At 39.8% G+C, this 23,431-nt stretch overlaps 1 protein-coding gene across 3 annotated transcripts in view; it reads left to right on the top strand.

The window, feature by feature from the left end:
* The window catches only part of LOC117432903 (uncharacterized), a 30,779-nt gene extending 8,475 nt beyond the window's left edge, over positions 1-22,304 (top strand). Inside the window, exons 4-10 of one of the 3 annotated variants that reach the window (XM_059016752.1) lie at positions 1,248-1,333; positions 2,206-2,385; positions 2,768-2,953; positions 3,982-4,143; positions 7,257-7,290; positions 7,764-7,884; positions 22,142-22,304. In XM_059016752.1, coding sequence (XP_058872735.1) covers positions 1,248-1,333; positions 2,206-2,385; positions 2,768-2,953; positions 3,982-4,143; positions 7,257-7,290; positions 7,764-7,884; positions 22,142-22,240 — 868 coding nt within the window. In that variant the 3' untranslated portion in view covers positions 22,241-22,304. Of the gene's footprint in view, positions 1-1,247; positions 1,334-2,205; positions 2,386-2,767; positions 2,954-3,872; positions 4,144-7,256; positions 7,291-7,763; positions 7,885-18,543; positions 20,204-22,141 lie in introns of those variants that run through there. The other 2 variants (XM_059016750.1, XM_059016751.1) reach the window with 2 other exon arrangements.
* The last annotated feature ends 1,127 nt before the right edge of the window (positions 22,305-23,431 follow it).

Below are 23,431 nucleotides of genomic sequence, written 5' to 3'. Positions count from 1 at the left end.
ACCTAGGCTGTTTCTCAGGGTGCTCGTTACTTGCAATAGTAAATCTAGTTTGTCCAATCCATTAAAAAAAAAAAAAAAAACTGACAAAACAAATATAACCCCAGCCAATTCTTGCAAATGAGAAGTGGTCTAATTGAAGTTGTCAACACATAACTGTGATATATTTTTAAGCAATTAGAAATCAAAAGGACAGTGATTGTAACAGGGTGGCTTTGCGGAGTGACGTCAAGCCACAAGCAGGAAGGGAAACTGACACCAGGTACTGCAGTTCCAAAACAAAGACGCTGCGCGCCGTTTTAATTCAGATACAAAAATAAATAAAATATTTAAACACAAAACACTGTGCTCACAGAGCAAAAACAAATAGTTAGACAAATCTCGAACACAAAAATAATAACGATACGATCCCAGGTCAGGCTGAGCAGTTACTGTCACTGTTCCTGGAATCCGTGTTCTTTTAAATTTCTCTCTCGCTCCTCTCACTCCTCTCGCTCTCGCTCCTAACACCCACCTTGAGTGCAGAAAGCTGCAGGCTTTTATGTAGGTGACCATCTCCCGATTAGCAACAAATTACTCACTTAATCTGGGAGACGGCCACCTTCTACCCACCCACGCTATTAAACAAAAACAACATTTAAATAAATTTTTTAATAAATACAAACAACTAATAAAACCCGCGGCACTTCACCATCATTATTATTATTATTTATTTCTTAGCAGACGCCCTTATCCAGGGCGACTTACAATTGTTACAAGATATCACATTATTTTTACATACAATTCCCCATTTATACAGTTGGGTTTTTACTGGAGCAATCTAGGTAAAGTACCTTGCTCAAGGGTACAGCAGCAGTGTCCCCTACCAGGGATTGAACCCACGACCCTCCGGTCAAGAGTCCAGAGCCCTAACCACTACGCCACACTGCTGCCCGTATCATATTTATATCATATAAATACAATAATACAAATACACAATAACAAAACATACGGCTCACGGCGCTCGCTGTCATATTTACACAATAAATAAATCATAACGATAATACTAATAATAATACGAAACAAATACAAAATAACACAGAGGCGGAGGGGGAAACCCTGATCTAAAAATAAAGAAAACACTGTACAGGGCTCCTCCCCCTGTTACAAGCCCATTAACATATTTTAATACTTTATTACTGGAGATCCCCCTTTCTTTCTCAGACCATCTATTATAAATGTAATGATACACTGTATGTGTTGTGTTACAGAAATCCAAACCGAGATCCAGCAGGACCCTGGTGTTACACGTCCAGTCCTGCAGTTCGATGGGAATATTGCAATATTCCAATGTGTGGTATGTACATTATTATTATTATTATTATTATTTATTTCTTAGCAGACGCCCTTATCCAGGGCGACTTACAATCGCAAGCAAATACAAATACATTCAAGTGTTACAATACAGGTCATACAATAAGAGCAAGAAATACAATAATTTTTTTCAAGTGTGACAAAAAACAATTCAATAATACAGCAGATAATAGTGAAAGTTACATCAGGATATGATTAAATAGTGATAGTTACATCAGGATGTGATTAAGTACAAAGTACTACAGGTTAAACACTTGGCAGATTACAATATTCTGAAGTACAGGATTAAATGTAGTAAAATAGGGGGCAGATAAGAGCAAAATAAAGCACATTTACATGAAGGGTGATAGTGTCCCAGGATACAACAGAGGAGTTCTACAGGTGCTGTTTGAAGAGGTGAGTCTTAAGGAGGCGCCGGAATGTGGTCAGGGACTGGGCAGTCCTGACATCTGTAGGAAGGTCATTCCACCACTGCGGAGCGAGGGTGGAGAAGGAGCGGGCTCTGGAGGCAGGGGAGCGTAGCGGAGGTAGAGCCAGTCTTCTAGTGCAGGCGGAGCGTAGAGGTCGGGTGGGGGTGTAGGGAGAGATGAGGGTCTGGAGGTAGCTGGGTGCAGTCTGGTCAAGGCATCTGTAGGCTAGTACAAGAGTCTTGAACTGGATGCGAGCGGTGATCGGGAGCCAGTGGAGCGAGCGGAGTAGTGGAGTAGCGTGGGCAAAGCGAGGCAGAGAGAACACCAGGCGGGCAGCAGAGTTCTGGATGAGGCAGCTTATTTTTGTACTTAAAAGTAAAACACATATCAAATCAAACCCCAGTGTTTTTGGGCTACCTAATGAATCCTTCTCTGTATTATGCAGGCTGTAGGGACTGGGAGGTCCAGAATGGAAGAATTTGTATGTGTAAAACTCCGGAAGAATGTGGATTTTCTGGACCAGCTGTATGTGACAGTGATGGCCAACATTATCCCAATTACTGTGCTTTTGCTGCTGTGATATGCCAGGAACGTATCCCACGTACCAGGACACTTGGATCTTGTGGTAAGATAGTATGAGTGTGTACAAAATAGGTCAAATGTTGACATGTCAACAGGGCAGCGTGTGAAAATTCCAAAATCTTACAGAAAAACGAAAGCCAGAATATGTTTGAAACATATTTAGTGACTTGAATGTAATGCTGAAACATTCCATCCGGATGCAGGTGTAGGGAAAATAAATTTACAACAACTTTGATCAAAGTTTTATTTGGTTTTTGGCATGGACTAAATCAAATGTATTGTGCTGCAAATGCTTTCCCAAATAAAAAAAGGCTTGCCTATTATTATTATTATTTTTTGTAATTAGTTTAGTAAATATTGTTGCAAATAGTAAACAAGCCCCTATGATGAATCTGACCTTGTGTCTTTCTTTAAATGCTGGACAGGTAAATGTTCTCGTCTGAAGCTAACTCATGGTGAAGGTGCTGATGGAGAACATCCAAAATACGGTTTACTGTCTTTTGAACCTACTGTAGAAACCAGTGGCAACAGAACCATATTCCAGTCTTTGAGTATGTACAAAAATACATTTGTTCTGCAGTATGATCTCCAGATGCATAGATGGATCATAGGTATGTTTCAATTGCCTTTTTCACTATTGTTGTTTTTGAGGGGGTTTCTGGAACAAGCAAATATCAAATTGAAAATAAAGAAATAGTACAGCATGGTGGCATGGTGGGTAGCGCTGCTGCCTCACAGCGCCAGGGTCCTAGGTTCGAATCCGGCCTAGGGGGTCTGTCTGTGTGGAGTTTGCATGTTCTCCCCGTGTTTGCATTGTGGGTTCCCCCCCACAGTCCAAACTGTTCAGGTTGATTGGTCACTCTAAATTGCCCTCTGTGTGTTTGTGTGTGTGGTGCCCTGCGATGGACTGGAGTCCCGTCCAGGGTGTAGACTCACCTTGCATTGCCCTGTGTATGCTGGGTTAAGGTCCGGCTCATCGCGACCCTCTAAAGGATTAAGTAGTTAATGGTAATGGATAAATGGATGGATAAGACCATGGGCAGCAGTGTGGTGTAGTGGTTAGGGCTCTGGACTCTTGACCGGAGGGTTGTGGGTTCAATCCCCAGTGGAGGACACTGCTGTTGTACCCTTGAGCAAGGTACTTTACCTAGATTGCTCCAGTAAAAACCCAACTGTATAAATGGGGAATTGTATGTAAAAATAATGTGATATCTGTATAATGTGAAATAATGTATAATGTGATATCTTGTAACAATTGTAAGTCGCCCTGGATAAGGGCGTCTGCTAAGAAATAAATAAATAAAAAAATAAAAATGTCAACACTTATGTTTCCCCTCTGAAAAGAAAGGAGGTGGCCCTGTTGCCCTTGAATTGAAGGATGAATAGATTCCAAAATAAAAAAGTAAATACACTCCAATGTATGTAAATGTAATTTGCATTCATCAGTGGATCGCTGGTACATTGGGTAGAATCATGTGAATGCTGACATGATTCTTAGCATTGGTATTCTCATTTGATATTTTTTTACCAATGAGGAGGTAGACACACACGTTTGTACATGTAAGACTAGCAGCAGTCTATTAAAATACAATGCAACTTATGTACACTTTAAGAGACCTGTTTCTGTTACTTCCCCTAGGGCAATTGTCTGAAAATGGGCAAATTTATTTAGCTGCCTTCTCATTCAGTAATGCCAGCTGGCCACAGGACAGCCTGTCAGGCTGGTGGATAGTTGAAAGAAGTGAAAATGGAACTGAGATTTGGAAAGAAGATGTTTATCTTCAGCTTCATTGTTTTACAGGTTTGTATAAATATATAATATATACTGTAAAAAGCATTTACACTTTCTAAAAATGTAATATAACTCAATAAAACAGTGTTTTAATTAACGTTGTTTTGAATCGAACATATTTAACAAAACTATATTTGCAATGAGGGTGGCATGGTGGTGGAGTGATTAGTGCTGCTGCCTCACGGCGCCAGGGTCCTAGGTTCGAATCCAGCCTAGATGGTCTGTCTGTGTGGAGCTTGCATGTTCTCCCCCGTGTTCGTGTGGGTTTTCTCCGGGTACTCAGGTTTCCTCCCACAGTCCAGGTTGATTGGTCACTCAGTGAGTGAGTGTGGTGCCCTGCGATGGACTGGCGTCCCGTCCAGGGTGTAGTCTTGCCTTGCCCCCTGTGTATGCCGGGTTAGGCTCCGGCTCACCGAGACCCTGTAAATGATTAAGTGTTTAATGACAGTGGATGGATGGATATTTTCAATGAAAAAAAAATCAGTCTGAAACTAAATACAATCATTAGGAGGCCTATTGGAGAATGTTATTTTCTGTAAGCGTGAGCCAACCTGTCCAAAGTAATGGGAGCAGCACTTAGTGCCCAGCTTGTAGAATGTCCCACGATTCCTGAGCACCTAAAAAACCACATTTGATGTTTGTCAAAAATAAAACACCATGGTCTTTGAACAAAATCTCAAGCTATTCATTTATTTCAACTCTTCTGCAAAACACCAAATATGTATTACAGAATCACTTAATATTATTATTATTATTTATTTCTTAGCAGACGCCCTTATCCAGGGCGACTTATAATTGTTACAAAATATCACATTATACATTATTTAGATATCACATTATTTTTACATACAATTACCCATTTATACAGTTGGGTTTTTATTGGAGCAATCTAGGTAAAGTACCTTGCTCAAGGGTACAGCAGCAGTGTCCCCCACTGGGGATTGAACCCACAACCCTCTGGTCAAGAGCCCAGAGCCCTAACCACTACGCCACACTGCTTAATAGGCTTGTCTGTACTGGATACCACTGTAGTATTGTCATCCTACATAACTGTGTTTAAACAGTGCTCAATGACAATAATTCAGATGATGTTGCTGTCATGTTTTGTATGAAAATTAAAGGAGAAGTAAATATGTTCACATTTCCATCAACTGAAGAAATCAGATCGCATTGGAAAATGTAACTGTTCAGAATGCTATGTTTTGCATTTGAATAATGATGCACTATATACTACTAACAATAATAATAATAACAGCCCAATATGTGTGTCAGTGTTACTGAAATTCCATTTACCTGCCAGTTATTGATTTATTGTAAGTAGTGTTAGAATACGTGCTTGCGAGAAACTGCAATTTTTCAAAACAAAACATGTTGTCCAAGGGACAAATACTAAAATAATCTACTTGTCCTTCTTAAAAATATATTTGCCCCTTCATTTTTCCACAAAATACACACCCATATCAAATAGAACTTTAGGATTTAGCTTTATTGAACCCTCCCCCTTGTGCAACATCGTTGAGGGGCCCCCTGGGATCTAGATTGAAGTTTTTTTTTCTCGTGAATACAGTACATGCACAAAATAGATAATTGCTCGTGTACGGTTCTGGCATTGAGCAGCTTCACAATATTCATAATCAAAAATCATCATAGAGTAAAAGGTCTTTTATTAACGTGCATTCATACTTTTCACCACAGTTAGCCCCAAGCAGCACCTGAACGTTCCATGATTTTGCTTTAATGGACTTTTCAGATTGAAAACTGCTCTCTGCGCCTGTGCAAAGCTAGCGGGAATCATGGGAAATGTAGTCTTAGCATTGAAAAGGTGATGATGAACTACAATAATCAGTCATCAAAAAAAGTTGCGCATCTGATTTGAAGTCTTTGTGCATTTTTTTTAAAACAGTTTTTAAGAAAACGAGTTACAATCTTAAAATAGCAAAAGGCACGTGACACCAATAGGATCTACATATTCTAAATGTTCATTTAATAAACCTGGTAGTTTTAGAGCACCGCGAGGGTGAATTGTTTGTAATGTTATTCTATGGGAAAATAAAACAAAATGTACCCGACACAGCAACAACCCATTTGGGGGTGAAATTATACCTGAAAAACTGACCTGAAATCCAAAATTTCACCCGGATAGCGCTTTTGTGAGCTGTGCAAAAATCGGCACTAAAACTGCGGCACTATATATAATACAACAAAATCATTGCGCACTGGTGTAAGGTTTCCGTAAAAGAACAACCTGTTGTGTCATGTGACTGCACTGCCTTGTATACTTGTTTGAAAAAAACAGCATATAGTACGGTTAGGACTGACATCCGGAGTGTGAGAGTCTGTAAGTTAAATAAACAATGCTGTTAATAATGCTGTGTTACATGTTGTTTGGTAAACGTATTTAAAAACTGAATAGCCTATATAAGAAAAAAAAAAGTTTATTACTAGCTGTATTTCATTAGTTCCCCAAGTTCCCATTTTCTTTTAAATGTCGGAATCTATATTAGAGGTTTAAATATTGTGAGCCTTGAGGACGCTAATGAAACGGTTAACTATCTAATCATCATGTACCAACATTTTAAAAGTCATCAGGAAGTACCCAATAAAGAAAGGAAACCGTAGCATCTAATTCAGTCTGAGCGTTCTTTTTTCTCCTTTGTATATTAACTGGTTATATTTGATAAAGTAAATGTCTAGTAACCTACATTAAACAGACATAAATAACCAAGGAAGTAAAGAGCAAGACTATTGTAAATGGGCTACTTGAATCGTATTTGCAGTACCTACAATTATTTATGTAAAAATATGATTTGGAAAGTGCGAGGAAAATTCAACAAGCTGTATAGAAAAAAAGACTTAAATACTTTCTGACTACATTATAGTTTATCAGAATAATATTCATAATCAAAAATAATTAGAGTTAAACGTTTGTATTAACGTGCATTCATACTTTTCATCAGTACTAAGCAGGCTAATCAATTCAACGGTAATTTGACAATAAACTCAGAGTCATGACGAAATATTAAAACAGAAGATTGCTTTTTAATCCCAGCTGTAGGTATCAATTTGTTGTACTTTTATTGGATTGTAAAACAAAATTTTAATCACTTGTTTCTCTCATGCAGAAAATGCTCCTGTAGTACAACCTAGATTTTTCTGGTAAGTGGTGTAACACATTTTCAGTCATGTTATGTTTTTATTATTAATACTATGACTACTACTACAGTGCCCTGGCAGAATAAAATGAACTTTATCCGGTCTCTAATATCCACAATGGGAAAAATGCCTTTATATGAATAAACTGAATGAATGATCTTATTGCCCAATTCACTGGATTTTTTTTTTGGACATGACCGAAAAAAAATAAATGTTTTCAAAATCTCCTTGGAAACTGTAAACATTTTTGTTCTGTACAAATGTAGGGCATTTCCTAATAATAATAATAATAATAACATCCAGAATTCCATAATATCTCATATTAGCTGTGCTGTCGAAAAAAAAAATGGTTAAATAAACAAATGGTTAAATTGCATGTTGGTGGGTGCTGCTTTTTTTAATTCTGCCAGCACACTGTAATAATATTAACAATGAATGCTGTTGATTGTTCGATATATTTTTGTGTTTCAAAACAGGTTCATAATTGCAGCGATAGTTGTATCTCTAATCACGACTACTACATCAGTTGTACTTCACACAGTTCAGAAGCAAAAAGGATGTCTGTGGTACCCAAGTGTCTGCACTCTAAAAGAAGAGGTAAATGATTGTATTTTCAAAGCACTGTATTTTGTATATGTTATATTTGATGGTCCTTAAACCACCCAAGGTTCCTGATTTAAGATTCAGTAGGACCTTAGAGATACGAACACCAAACTCACTAACTGGTCATCTGCACACTTCAAGCTGAAGTACACAATCAGGCAGCAGTGTACTTGAAAAAAAAAAAAACCCCAAAAAACATAAAACAGCAAAAGAGAATTTCCTTCAATTGAGAGGAACGGTAGTTCCTCTACAAGTTAGAAAAACATGGCGGAATCTACCTATACAGGACCAAGAGTTTGTTTCTGTTTTCAGCATGTTGCAGCGGCAAAACTAAATCCATTCCAAGTGCCATCTCACTTGAAACGGAAAATTTGAAGCTTTCTGATGTTGAATGTGAAAAAAAATGAAATACCTCTTATACACAAAAAGATATGTCGTCAAACTAAGGTAAAATTCGTCATCCTTTCTTTCATCTTCATCCTAAACCTTACGTTTTATGGTGTGTAGCCACTTTTCAACTAGAAAAGCAAAATAACTGGACACCTACCAATCATGGCATTTCACGTGTTCGTCGACATCAAAATGAACCAGAGTATGCAAGCCATTTGAAATATGTGCCGTTTACATTAAGCAATTTATTTGTTTTCAAATAGCACATATCGCAAAAAAAAACAAAACAGAAAAAATATGTATTTACCATCAGTTTCGTACTAGCGACCTGAGCTATTGTAGACTGAAGAGGTAGTGATTTAACCCGCTATGCCACTGGGGTGTTATTGAAATGTGGTCTATTTTCAAACTTCCATCCCTGTCCAGCATTCCCTGAAACTGCCATTTCTGGAAGCTGATTTGAAATTTTCTGGTTTCCTGTTTGAAAATAACCGGCATCCGGTTTGGGAGATTGAGAGTAACGTTTATATAGTTTCTCTACAAGTTATTGGAAAAGAAGAATTGTCGGAATCAGCTAAGACTACCCTAGAATGGAATTATACAAGAGTGGTCTTTTCCTTGTCTAAATGTCTGATGAATTAGAATTAATAAATAGCAAAGCATAAAAATAAATGTCACGTTAAAATGAAAATAATTTACAAGTCGCTAGCTTGCTTTATTTATAAATGTATCCATTACAAAAAATTGTACAAAATAACGTGTTATGTTAAAAAATAAAAAAATCTTAAAAATATATATAAATATATATACACACGCACACACACACACATTTCGGTATATTATTAGTTACAGTGAGACACACTAAACCATGGTACTTCTTTGCTTGCAGTCGTACAGCTTTACAAGTTCTGATTCTTGCTGCAGCTGTTTTAAAACAGCAAATGTACCACTCGCTGGCCGGTCACTTCGCTTGCCTTTCAAACTAAATCATTTACAACTACCATTAAACTTTAAACGAAAAGTATTAAGCTTTCTTATAACACATAACTATACTAATCTATAATAATATCCAATCCAGAAATGTACGTTTGTAGCTACCTATTTATACCTAATAAAAAGTGCATTTTTACTTGTGTATACAAAATTAAGTAATTTAATTTAAAACAATATCATACAAACACATCATACACATGCCGCAACCTTCACCAGGAGAAGCAGTTCAGTATAGAGGAGTGGTTAGGGCTCTGGAATGTGGTGGGTTCAATCCCAGGAGGCTGTGTGGTCTGGTGGTTAAAGAAAAGGGCTTGTAACCAGGAGGTCCCCGGTTCAAATCCCACCTCAATCACTGACTCATTGTGTGACCCTGAGCAAGTCACTTCACCTCCTTGTGCTCCGTCTTTCGGGTGAGACGTAGTTGTAAGTGACTCTGCAGCTGATGCATAGTTCACACACCCTAGTCTCTGTAAGTCGCCTCGGATAAAGGTGTCTGCTAAATAAACAAATAATAATAATAATAATAATAATAATAATAATAGGTGGGGGGACACACTGCTGCTGTACCCTTGAGCAAGGCACTTTACCTAGATTGCTCCAGTAAAAACCCAACTACATAATTGTATAAATTTATGTAAAAAATGATGTGATGTAATTGTAACAATTGTAAGTTGCCCCGGATAAGGGCGTCTGCTAAGAAATCATTCATAAGTAGGACCTGTGAGCTGGTTTTAAAAGCTGCTTCTCAGTCCTGCAATCATTAACAATCATTCCCTTGGGTTACCTTAATTATCTCAATTGGGCATTCTACTACAAAGTACGCGAATTGGCAGGTTGGTTAACAGAGTTCTTGACATGTAGCGGCTACATACACTTAATCATGCGTCACTATAGTGAAATGCTTTGTTTATTTTTTCAGAAAATATGTAAATGCATTACTTAAATGTTAACTTTAAACACATAAACAAATGCTAGTTAAGAAAACAACAATATATTTCTCCTTTCCAGCACAGATCCCTGAATATGAATATACATCTAAAATACTGAAAATCCATCCTGTAACATGCTACAGCTCTATTGTATTCATATAATGTAACGATAATAATACAATGTTAGTCACAGTTACGAGAGTGTCACTTACGGTTTTATGAAAGGTTCAAGAGCATTGTATTTCCGCATTACATTTAAACACCGTCAGTTAGTTAACCCTGTCTTCTTATGGATTGACGTTCTGTGAAGACTTGATCAATCAAACAAACATTTCTTTCAGTGCCCATGGAATTAGTAACAACTGACAAATATATTTGAGCCTTTCTTGTTTAATTGGGAAATAATGATTCTGTTTTAATCTTCATTCAAAGACATGACATGTTCTCTTTTGCACATGGTAAGTGTCCGTTTCTGATTTACAGTAAGCATCAAACCCTGGAATAGAATATAACGGGAGGGTCGAATATCCTTTCTGCCATTAAATGTTGTTGAATAAAAACGGGATTTCTTGTTACATTGATCCTGGTTGTAGACAGTTTTTTCATAAACTTATGATCGGTGTGTATTTATTAATTCTGCAACTGTATTATTTGTTTAATTAATGGACTCTAACTTTACGTCTTTGAAACCACTGTAAACATATTTACTCATCTCGTGTAATGACATTGGCAGCAAGTGCAGCTTCCGCGATCGAAACAGAAAGCAACATTGTAGCAGCCGTTTGGTGCGTTCACCTTTAAGAGACTGTCTGCGTGTATCAGTCAGCTGTGTAGCAGTGATTACACTATGTAACACAATTTTTGTTCCTGGGTAGTAAGTGTTATTTCCTAATTGCTTATACCTCAAAAGTATAGAAAATGGCTATTATTCCCCACAAACTTTGCTTTTGTGATCAGGACAGTGATATTTTGAAATGTACCTATTTCCAATGAGAAAACGGGCGAATTTGTGTCTTTTCGTTCATATAAAGTCAGAAAAAAACAACATATGAATCCAAATTAACATGTATTTATACTAAAGTAATACAAAAATGACTACAAAAGATTTAGAAGTGAGTAGTTTTTCGAGATTTACGATTATACTGTAAATCACTTTCACGAATCAGCCCCCAAATGTAGTCTCCCATCATGTTCTTGTTATACTGTCCTTGGTAGCGGCGTTCAATGTCCAGTATATCCTGGTGGAAGCGCTCGCCTTGCTCCTCCGAGTACGCTCCCATGTTCTCCTTGAATTAATCAAGATGAGCATCAAGGATATGGACTTTGAGGGACATCCTACAGCCCATTGTGCCGTAGTTCTTCACCAGAGTCTCAACCAGCTCCACATAGTTTTCGGCCTTGTGATTGCCCAGGAAGCCCCGAACCACTGCGCCAAAGCTGTTCCAAGCTGCTTTCTCCTTACTAGTGAGCTTCTTGGGGAATTCATTGCACTCCAGGATCTTCTTTATCTGTGGTTTGACAAAGACACCGGCTTTGACCTTTGCCTCAGACAGCTTAGGGAAGAAGTCTTGAAGGTACTTGAAGGCTGCTGACTCCTTATCTAGAGCTCTGACAAATTGTTTCATAAGGCCCAATTTGATGTGCAGTGGTGGCATCAGCACCTTCTGGGGGTCCACCAGTGGCTCCCACTTGACGTTGTTCCTCCCCACAGAGAACTCGGTCCGCTGTGGCCAGTCCCGCCTGTGGTAGTGCGCCTTGGTGTCCCTGCTGTCCCAAAGCCAAAGATAGCAGGGAAACTTGGTAAAACCACCTTGGAGACCCATCAGGAATGCCACCATTTTGAAGTCTCCTATGACCTTGATGCCATCTCAGAAAAATGCAGATATGTATCCACTTAGGCAGCTGGAACTAAACTGAACTGGTGGGCTGAAGGCCCCTGTATTTATACTACTATTTATATTACTGGAAAGTTCTAGAAAGGTCTAGAAGTTACTCCAAGTTTACTCAGCACTGAATCTATCTGGAATGTTCTGGAAAATAGGTACATTTCAAAATACCACTGTCCTGGTCACAAAAGCAAAGTTTGTGGGGAATAATAGCCATTTTCTATACTTTTGAGGCATAAGCAATTAGGAAATAACACTTACTATCCAGGAACCAAAAAAAAAAAAAAAAAAATGTTACATGGTGTTATTCAATACACCATAAGAAAGTGCTATATTATTTTTTGTGCAGTGTGTTTTTTTTAACTGCGTGGAGATGGCTTTGTAAACCGCTAGCAACACTGTGTATTTGTAGCCTAATCTTGTTTACATTTAAGTTTTTAATATTTGTAGGCTACATGCTGACTGATTTTGCTGCTTCCAACAACTTCTTATTTTAACTGCAACAATGATGCAGTATCACCTAAACATTATTTTCATTTCATTTTTGTCACTACAGTAATCCTGTTTCAAAGTGCTACTTCTATCACACATGCCTTTGTTCACATTGTCATAGGCAATAGGCCAAATGTTGTCAATTTTGTTTGTTATCCAAATCAGGTGTAATAATTTACTGTTGATTGAGGGCTGTGTGTTTTTTTCACAATTCAAAGCTACCGCAACTAGTGTCAGGATCAAGAAGTAACAACAGCAGGTGAATGACAGCTCTCTGAACTTGATTCTATACAGCAGGCGAATGACGGCTCTCTGAACTGGATTCTATACAGCAGGCGAATGACGGCTCTCTGAACTGGATTCTATACAGCAGGTGAATGACGGCTCTCTGAACTTGATTCTATACAGCAGGTGAATGACAGCTCTCTGAACTTGATTCTATACAGCAGGCGAATGACAGCTCTCTGAACTGGATTCTATACAGCAGGTGAATGACAGCTCTCTGAACTGGATTCTATACAGCAGGCGAATGACAGCTCTCTGAACTGGATTCTATACAGCAGGCGAATGACAGCTCTCTGAACTTGATTCTATACAGCAGGTGAATGACAGCTCTCTGAACTGGATTCTATACAGCAGGTGAATGACAGCTCTCTGAACTGGATTCTATACAGCAGGTGAATGACAGCTCTCTGAACTGGATTCTATACAGCAGGCGAATGACAGCTCTCTGAACTGGATTCTATACAGCAGGCGAATGACAGCTCTCTGAACTTGATTCTATACAGCAGGCGAATGACAGCTCTCTGTACTTGATTCTATACAGCAGGCGAATGACAGCTCTCTGAACTGGATTCTATACAGCAGGCGAATGACGGCTCTCTGAACTGGATTCTATACAGCAGGCGAATGACGGCTCTCTGAACTGGATTCTATACAGCAGGCGAATGACAGCTCTCTGAACTGGATTCTATACAGCAGGCGAATGACAGCTCTCTGAACTGGATTCTATACAGCAGGCGAATGACAGCTCTCTGAACTGGATTCTATACAGCAGGCGAATGACAGCTCTCTGAACTGGATTCTATACAGCAGGCGAATGACAGCTCTCTGAACTTGATTCTATACAGCAGGTGAATGACAGCTCTCTGAACTTGATTCTATACAGCAGGCGAATGACAGCTCTCTGAACTTGATTCTATACAGCAGGCGAATGACAGCTCTCTGAACTTGATTCTATACAGCAGGTGAATGACAGCTCTCTGAACTTGATTCTATACAGCAGGCGAATGACAGCTCTCTGAACTTGATTCTATACAGCAGGTGAATGACAGCTCTCTGAACTGGATTCTATACAGCAGATGAATGACAGCTCTCTGAACTGGATTCTATACAGCAGGCGAATGACAGCTCTCTGAACTTGATTCTATACAGCAGGCGAATGACAGCTCTCTGAACTTGAATCTATACAGCAGGTGAATGACAGCTCTCTGAACTTGATTCTATACAGCAGGCGAATGACAGCTCTCTGAACTTGATTCTATACAGCAGGCGAATGACAGCTCTCTGAACTGGATTCTATACAGCAGGTGAATGACAGCTCTCTGAACTTGATTCTATACAGCAGGCGAATGACATCTCTCTGAACTGGATTCTATACAGCAGGTGAATGACAGCTCTCTGAACTGGATTCTATACAGCAGGCGAATGACAGCTCTCTGAACTGGATTCTATACAGCAGGCGAATGACAGCTCTCTGAACTTGATTCTATACAGCAGGCGAATGACAGCTCTCTGAACTGGATTCTATACAGCAGGCGAATGACAGCTCTCTGAACTGGATTCTATACAGCAGGCGAATGACAGCTCTCTGAACTTGATTCTATACAGCAGGCGAATGACAGCTCTCTGTACTTGATTCTATACAGCAGGCGAATGACAGCTCTCTGAACTGGATTCTATACAGCAGGTGAATGACGGCTCTCTGAACTGGATTCTATACAGCAGGCGAATGACGGCTCTCTGAACTGGATTCTATACAGCAGGCGAATGACAGCTCTCTGAACTGGATTCTATACAGCAGGCGAATGACAGCTCTCTGAACTGGATTCTATACAGCAGGCGAATGACAGCTCTCTGAACTGGATTCTATACAGCAGGCGAATGACAGCTCTCTGAACTGGATTCTATACAGCAGGTGAATGACAGCTCTCTGAACTGGATTCTATACAGCAGGCGAATGACAGCTCTCTGAACTGGATTCTATACAGCAGGCGAATGACAGCTCTCTGAACTGGATTCTATACAGCAGGCGAATGACAGCTCTCTGAACTGGATTCTATACAGCAGGCGAATGACAGCTCTCTGAACTGGATTCTATACAGCAGGCGAATGACAGCTCTCTGAACTGGATTCTATACAGCAGGTGAATGACAGCTCTCTGAACTTGATTCTATACAGCAGGTGAATGACAGCTCTCTGAACTGGATTCTATACAGCAGGCGAATGACAGCTCTCTGAACTGGATTCTATACAGCAGGCGAATGACAGCTCTCTGAACTGGATTCTATACAGCAGGCGAATGACAGCTCTCTGAACTGGATTCTATACAGCAGGCGAATGACAGCTCTCTGAACTGGATTCTATACAGCAGGTGAATGACAGCTCTCTGAACTTGATTCTATACAGCAGGCGAATGACAGCTCTCTGAACTGGATTCTATACAGCAGGTGAATGACAGCTCTCTGAACTGGATTCTATACAGCAGATGAATGACAGCTCTCTGAACTGGATTCTATACAGCAGGCGAATGACAGCTCTCTGAACTTGATTCTATACAGCAGGCGAATGACAGCTCTCTGAACTGGATTCTATACAGCAGGCGAATGACAGCTCTCTGAACTTGATTCTATACAGCAGGTGAATGACAGCTCTCTGAACTGGATTCTATACAGCAGGCGAATGACAGCTTTCTGAACTGGATTCTATACAGCAGGTGAATGACAGGTCTCTGAACTGGATTCTATACAGCAGGCGAATGACAGCTCTCTGAACTGGATTCTATACAGCAGGCGAATGACAGCTCTCTGAACTTGATTCTATACAGCAGGCGAATGACAGCTCTCTGAACTTGAATCTATACAGCAGGTGAATGACAGCTCTCTGAACTTGATTCTATACAGCAGGCGAATGACAGCTCTCTGAACTTGATTCTATACAGCAGGCGAATGACAGCTCTCTGAACTGGATTCTATACAGCAGGTGAATGACAGCTCTCTGAACTTGATTCTATTCAGCAGGCGAATGACAGCTCTCTGAACTGGATTCTATACAGCAGGTGAATGACAGCTCTCTGAACTGGATTCTATACAGCAGTTGAATGACAGCTCTCTGAACTGGATTCTATACAGCAGGCGAATGACAGCTCTCTGAACTGGATTCTATACAGCAGGCGAAAGACAGCTCTCTGAACTGGATTCTATACAGCAGGTGAATGACAGCTCTCTGAACTGGATTCTATACAGCAGGCGAATGACAGCTCTCTGAACTGGATTCTATACAGCAGGTGAATGACAGCTCTCTGAACTTGATTCTATACAGCAGGCGAATGACAGCTCTCTGAACTGGATTCTATACAGCAGGTGAATGACAGCTCTCTGAACTTGATTCTATACAGCAGGCGAATGACAGCTCTCTGAACTTGATTCTATACAGCAGGCGAATGACAGCTCTCTGAACTGGATTCTATACAGCAGGCGAATGACAGCTCTCTGAACTTGATTCTATACAGCAGGCGAATGACAGCTCTCTGAACTTGATTCTATACAGGTGAATGACAGGTCTCTGAACTTGATTCTATACAGCAGGCGAATGACAGCTCTCTGAACTGGATTCTATACAGCAGGTGAATGACAGCTCTCTGAACTGGATTCTATACAGCAGGCGAATGACAGCTCTCTGAACTGGATTCTATACAGCAGGTGAATGACAGCTCTCTGAACCTGATTCTATACAGCAGGCGAATGACAGCTCTCTGAACTGGATTCTATACAGCAGGTGAATGACAGCTCTCTGAACTGGATTCTATACAGCAGGTGAATGACAGCTCTCTGAACTGGATTCTATACAGCGGGCGAATGACAGCTCTCTGAACTGGATTCTATACAGCAGGCGAATGACAGCTCTCTGAACTGGATTCTATACAGCAGGCGAATGACAGCTCTCTGAACTGGATTCTATACAGCAGGCGAATGACAGCTCTCTGAACTTGATTCTATACAGCAGGCGAATGACAGCTCTCTGAACTTGAATCTATACAGCAGGTGAATGACAGCTCTCTGAACTTGATTCTATACAGCAGGCGAATGACAGCTCTCTGAACTTGATTCTATACAGCAGGCGAATGACAGCTCTCTGAACTGGATTCTATACAGCAGGTGAATGACAGCTCTCTGAACTTGATTCTATTCAGCAGGCGAATGACAGCTCTCTGAACTGGATTCTATACAGCAGGTGAATGACAGCTCTCTGAACTGGATTCTATACAGCAGGTGAATGACAGCTCTCTGAACTGGATTCTATACAGCAGGCGAATGACAGCTCTCTGAACTGGATTCTATACAGCAGGCGAAAGACAGCTCTCTGAACTGGATTCTATACAGCAGGTGAATGACAGCTCTCTGAACTGGATTCTATACAGCAGGCGAATGACAGCTCTCTGAACTGGATTCTATACAGCAGGTGAATGACAGCTCTCTGAACTTGATTCTATACAGCAGGCGAATGACAGCTCTCTGAACTGGATTCTATACAGCAGGTGAATGACAGCTCTCTGAACTTGATTCTATACAGCAGGCGAATGACAGCTCTCTGAACTTGATTCTATACAGCAGGCGAATGACAGCTCTCTGAACTGGATTCTATACAGCAGGCGAATGACAGCTCTCTGAACTTGATTCTATACAGCAGGCGAATGACAGCTCTCTGAACTTGATTCTATACAGGTGAATGACAGGTCTCTGAACTTGATTCTATACAGCAGGCGAATGACAGCTCTCTGAACTGGATTCTATACAGCAGGTGAATGACAGCTCTCTGAACTGGATTCTATACAGCAGGCGAATGACAGCTCTCTGAACTGGATTCTATACAGCAGGTGAATGACAGCTCTCTGAACCTGATTCTATACAGCAGGCGAATGACAGCTCTCTGAACTGGATTCTATACAGCAGGTGAATGACAGCTCTATGAACTTGATTCTATACAGCAGGTGAATGACAGCTCTCTGAACTGGATTCTATACAGCGGGCGAATGACAGCTCTCTGAACTGGATTCTATACAGCAGGCGAATGACAGCTCTCTGAACTGGATTCTATACAGCAGGCGAATGACAGCTCTCTGAACTGGATTCTATACAGCAGGCGAAAGACAGCTCTCTGAACTTGATTCTATACAGCAGGCGAATGACAGCTCTCTGAACTGGATTCTATACAGCAGGCGAATGACAGCTCTCTGAACTTGATTTTATACAGCAGGCGAATGACAGCTCTCTGAACTTGATTACATACAGCAGGTGAATGACAGCTCTCTGAACTGGATTCTATACAGCAGGCGAATGACAGCTCTCTGAACTGGATTCTATACAGCAGGTGAATGACAGCTCTCTGAACTGGATTCTATACAGCAGGTGAATGACAGCTCTCTGAACTTGATTCTATACAGCAGGCGAATGACAGCTCTCTGAACTGGATTCTATACAGCAGGCGAATGACAGCTCTCTGAACTTGATTCTATACAGCAGGTGAATGACTGGATTGTTCTCTTTTGCAAAACCTCATATAACCCTCAGTTACTACTTTTTTTAAAGCAGTTAACTTGAATATGATTTCAGAAGACAGAAGGTATAATACATTCTCTTCAACCCAAACATTTTACCTGCCTTCTGTCTTTTACTTTCTTGCAGGTAAAGAAGTTAAGAACTGATGCTGAAACAAAGGTGAATACAATTGCCAACATCATTGGAGATCCAATTGAACTGAAAGCTGAAATCCTGCTTATTTATCAAAAAAACTCAAACATACATTCCTGTCTACGCAAGATATCTGAGCTGACTAAAGCCTTGTCATTGAATCGTGACTTTATAAATCAACTACAATCTCTCCCTCCTTCAATCTCAGAGGATATTCATAGGATTAATGTTAATCTGAAGGCATTCACATCTGATCTGGAAAGCAGATTGGGGCAGGCATTGATCAACTTCAACTTACAAACTGTATTTTCCAGTTACGAATTTTTTACTGTAATGTTGTCAACAACAATATCCACATCAACAGCTGTTTTAGCAGGTGTTGGGGCTGTAGTAGCAGTTGCAGTTTTCATTGTTGATATAGTCCACAGCATAGAGAAGGAAAGGCAAGTAAGAGATGATCTTGAAAAAGCTAAATCCAATCTTTCAGATTATTTATCAAGGCTGAAAGAAGCTGAAGACCAACTAAAAGAGTTCAGTAAACGTGTCTGTCAGACAGACATTGATTACTTAAGTACAGTTTTGAAGGTACTTTCAGAGAAGCTCCCAGCAGATGCAACATACAAAGAAATAAAACAATGGGATGAACAAATCAAGTCAACATTCTTTATAAACAAAGATACATGTCAACATTCACGTGTCAGTCTGAGTAACTTAAAACTACTGCAGAGTATTCAGATAAAACTACTGGAATTTCTTCAAGTAAAGGCACAGGAATTGCAAAAGTCAATAGAATCCAATGAACAAATTAAGCTTCTTCATGAAAGGATTCTGGAAGCAGTTAAAAAACAATACTCTGTGGCAAAAATAGTTTCTGTGCATTCAGAGTTAGCAACGCAGAAAAGTGCTTTGATCCTACTGGCAGAGTTACTCCCAGAAGCTATATGTTACTGGGGACACGATTTAGAAAATATACGGAGGAATAATTTTTCAAGTCCGCTGCTTGATATAGCTCTTTCAGAGTCTCTTATAAAACAATTAGTTCTATATGTTCAATTTAAATTCCCTCTTGGCACAATTCAAAAAGTCCTGTGTGAACAAATTAAGATATGTGAATCCAAAACAGTCATATTATTGGTAGCATTAGCAAGACCTGACCTGCAGAGTTACAGTGATCAAACACTTCCAAAGTTTCAGTGCCGAGATTCTGTCCCAGTTCAAAGCAGAACTTACAAATGATGTGAATGTCCATCAACGGTGGAAATGTACCATAGAGGATATCTTTTTTTTATGTGTAAGCAAATTCCACCCCAAAATACAGTATATGAAGTGACTATAGTGTAATGTAATTCTGTTTATATCAACCATATGTATTATTTCAAATGGATAATCCTCATATTTTTCAATGTATTCTATGCTTTTCTGGGCTATAATTGGACCACATGTATGCTTTTCATGGGATTAATGTAATCCATTATATATGTTTTCTTTTGTGATAGACTTGTTTTGTGCAAGACCTTCAAAACTGTTATTTGCTTTTGCCTAGACATTTAACCCACTATTGCTGAGGCCACATGTATGTATGTAATCTTTGAATGTAATTTTAATAAAGATCACTGTATTTAACGGTAGAATATTCTCTTAGTGTCTCTTTTTATACCACATAAGTAAGAACACCGCAAGCCGACAGCAAAGTCAACCAGAGCTATCACGTCAGAGTTCCGCAGACAACTCAGGCAGCTTGCAGGCGCCCAGGCAGCCACAGGGGTCACTGGTGCGTAGTGAGGCATGGATTGCCCTGCTGACCTGGGGCATCCCCACCCGGGTGGCACTCGGCCCCCAGGGAACTCCCGGCCATGGTCGATGATGGCATAGCCTGGATTGGAACCAGCGATCTCCGGGCTATGGGACGCAACCTGCACTTCCTTCCAGTGAAGTGCCTTAGCTGGATGCGTCACTTGGGAGCATTTTTTAAACTCAATTATCAGGTTTGTTTTTAAATAGTTGAATGCACAGCAGAACTCATTTTTGTGTACGTAAAGTTCGATTAATACATATTAATACCCAACTTATCAAACTTAATCTATTTAGTATATATATATATTCACAGGTTTTTATTATTGAATTTGATGTTGAAAATGTTTAACATAATACACAATACCAATGAATTTACAGAAACACACCGGCATGGGGTACAATTATACTGTATTAAAAAATAAATCTTTGAACAAAGACATTACCGCTATACTTATTACTGCTATTGTCTTTTCAGTCAAGAGTATACTGCACAAGCATTGAATATGTACTTCCACGTGATGTTGGCTGTGTGCTTTCTCACGTGCTTTAGAACTGTTGCCTAGCAACCATTAACAGACTGCGATTATTATTTTATTATTTATTTCTTAGCAGACGCCGTTATCCAGGGCGACTAACAATTGTTACAAGATATCACATTATTTTTACACACAATTATTCATTTATACAGTTGGGTTTTTACTGGAGCAATCTAGGTAAAGTACCTTGGTCAAGGGTACAGCAGCAATGTCCCCTACCTGGGATTGAACCCACGACCCTCCGGTCAAGAGTCCAGAGCCCTAACCACTACTCCACGCTGATTACTGTAGGAAATCACTCCAGCAACAACAACACCAGAAGCTGGATGCGCAAGTGCCGCGGTTTTATGACAAGGCAGAGGATCTAAGTTTTATTTAAATTGAATGCATTGTTAAAGAAAGTCAGAGGGGGTGCCACAAAACCTTAAATGAGCAGCCATTGGCCCAGGGGCCACCAGTTGCCGACTCCTGGTCCATATGGTCGAAAAACTCTATTTGCTCCTGTTCCTCATTTTACCATTTCCTTTCAAACTGTAAATGAACAATATACTATCATTCTGTCAACTGCTATGAATAAAACTACTGCATAAGAGGGCACCGTGAGGAGAGAATTGAGAAAATACTAATCAAATAAGCTACTGCATAACAATTAAATAATTAGTTGGAATAACGTTGTTTAGATGTCATAATTTGGGTCATATCATGGTTGTATGTGAAAGTTGGAATGACATTAGAATAATGTTGTTGTTACAACGTCAGAATCTGACATCATTCCAACTTTCACTGCCATTATATGACCAAAATCTGACATCTATACAACGTTATATAGAAGTTAGCAATGTAAGTATATGACTGTGACAGAAATACAATGAGTTCTGGTGATAAATCTTCCTCCCGACCGGTGAGGGACGCTAAAGAACGGGAGGAGAAGTATCTGGAAGGGCTGGCCTGATAGTTCGTTTCCGGGACCGGGAAGTGGGCCAGCCTGGAAGGAAGCGAGACTCTGTTGTAAGACCGTATTGATTTGACAGGTAAACGAGGGGCAGCTGCAAGTAATAAGGCAGCTGCAACCGTTTACCTAGATATCATGCGGGATTACATATAGGGGCCAGGGTAACGCTGTTCTTTTCCTTCGTTTGGGTTAACGTGAGGAGAGAAGGACTGAGAGAGGAACTCTCAGAAATATAAAGAGAGAAATAAGTGTTACGTGTTGTGTGTTATTTCTGTCTGTGTGTAATTGTCTGTCTTTTTCGCACCACTAGACAGTTAAAGCACACCTCCGGAGCTGTCGCCACGAAAGCACTATCCGGAGCACCACTGCACAGAGCACCTGCACGTTTGAATTCACCCAGGACTGGTGACCGTGCCTTTGTGTTTCTGTTCAGGACTGTGTGGGATTATTCACGCTCCCCGCGCTTTACACATTGTTGTGTACTGCTGGGGATTTATTATTTGACGGTCGCCAGACCTGGAAACAGCACAATAAACACTTATTCACAAAATTACCGTTGTCTGCCTGTCACTCCTGCATCGCATCATTATTATTTTATTATTATTATTATTATTTATTTCTTAGCAGACGCCCTTATCCAGGGCGACTTACAATTGTTACAACATATCACATTATACTTTATTTCACATTATTTTTACATACAATTACCCATTTATACAGTTGGGTTTTTACTGGAGCCATCTAGGTAAAGTACCTTGCTCAAGGGTACAACAGCAGTGTCCCCACTGGGGATTGAACCCACAACCCTCCGGTCAAGAGTCCAGAGCCCTAACCACTACTCCACACCGCTACACCTGTTCCCCTTACCAGCCACTTTGCCACAATGACATATCAATATTAATGCTGGAAGTCTGTCTTTAATTTCCCAACTTCAACAATAATATTAGTACATCACTAATAGTGGTGTATTAAGGTATGTATTGAATTGAAAGAACACAATATTGTAGAAAGAAACTGAATTCATTTATTGAATACAATTTTGCATTAAAAGGAAAATTTACAACAGGAACAAAAACACACACTGAAAACACAGCAAAAAACAAAACAATACTGGGATGTAGAAGTCAATATGTTTGAACTGAACTAACTGATAAAGGCAGTGGTAGAGGCTTATGGGAACACAGGAATCTTCGCAGACTGGCATGTGCCATATCTATACAACCATACTTGGCCCCCTATATTGCTGCATGCAGCTATATTTTCAACATGTAATTGTTAACATTTTTATACATTACAGTTACAAGTTAATGTTGACCCTCACCCAGTCCGACGTTTATTTTATAACTGCAACAAACACAAAATGAATGCAAACATTTATCTATGGTATTTAAATATTATTAATGTTGATTTGCATGTTTTTCTTCCATACCCCTTCTGTTGTTTATTATTATTATTTATTTCTTAGCAGACGCCCTTATCCAGGGCGACTTACAATTGTTACAAGATATCACATTATACAGATATCACATTATTTTCACATACAATTACCCATTTATACAGTTGGGTTTTTACTGGAGCAATCTAGGTAAAGTACCTTGCT

This window comes from Acipenser ruthenus, chromosome 53 (genome assembly GCF_902713425.1).
Source record: "Acipenser ruthenus chromosome 53, fAciRut3.2 maternal haplotype, whole genome shotgun sequence".
In the NCBI taxonomy this organism is placed as follows: domain Eukaryota; kingdom Metazoa; phylum Chordata; class Actinopteri; order Acipenseriformes; family Acipenseridae; genus Acipenser; species Acipenser ruthenus.
Note: the sequence above shows the minus strand (reverse complement) of the source record. Positions and strands in the feature narration are given on the sequence as shown.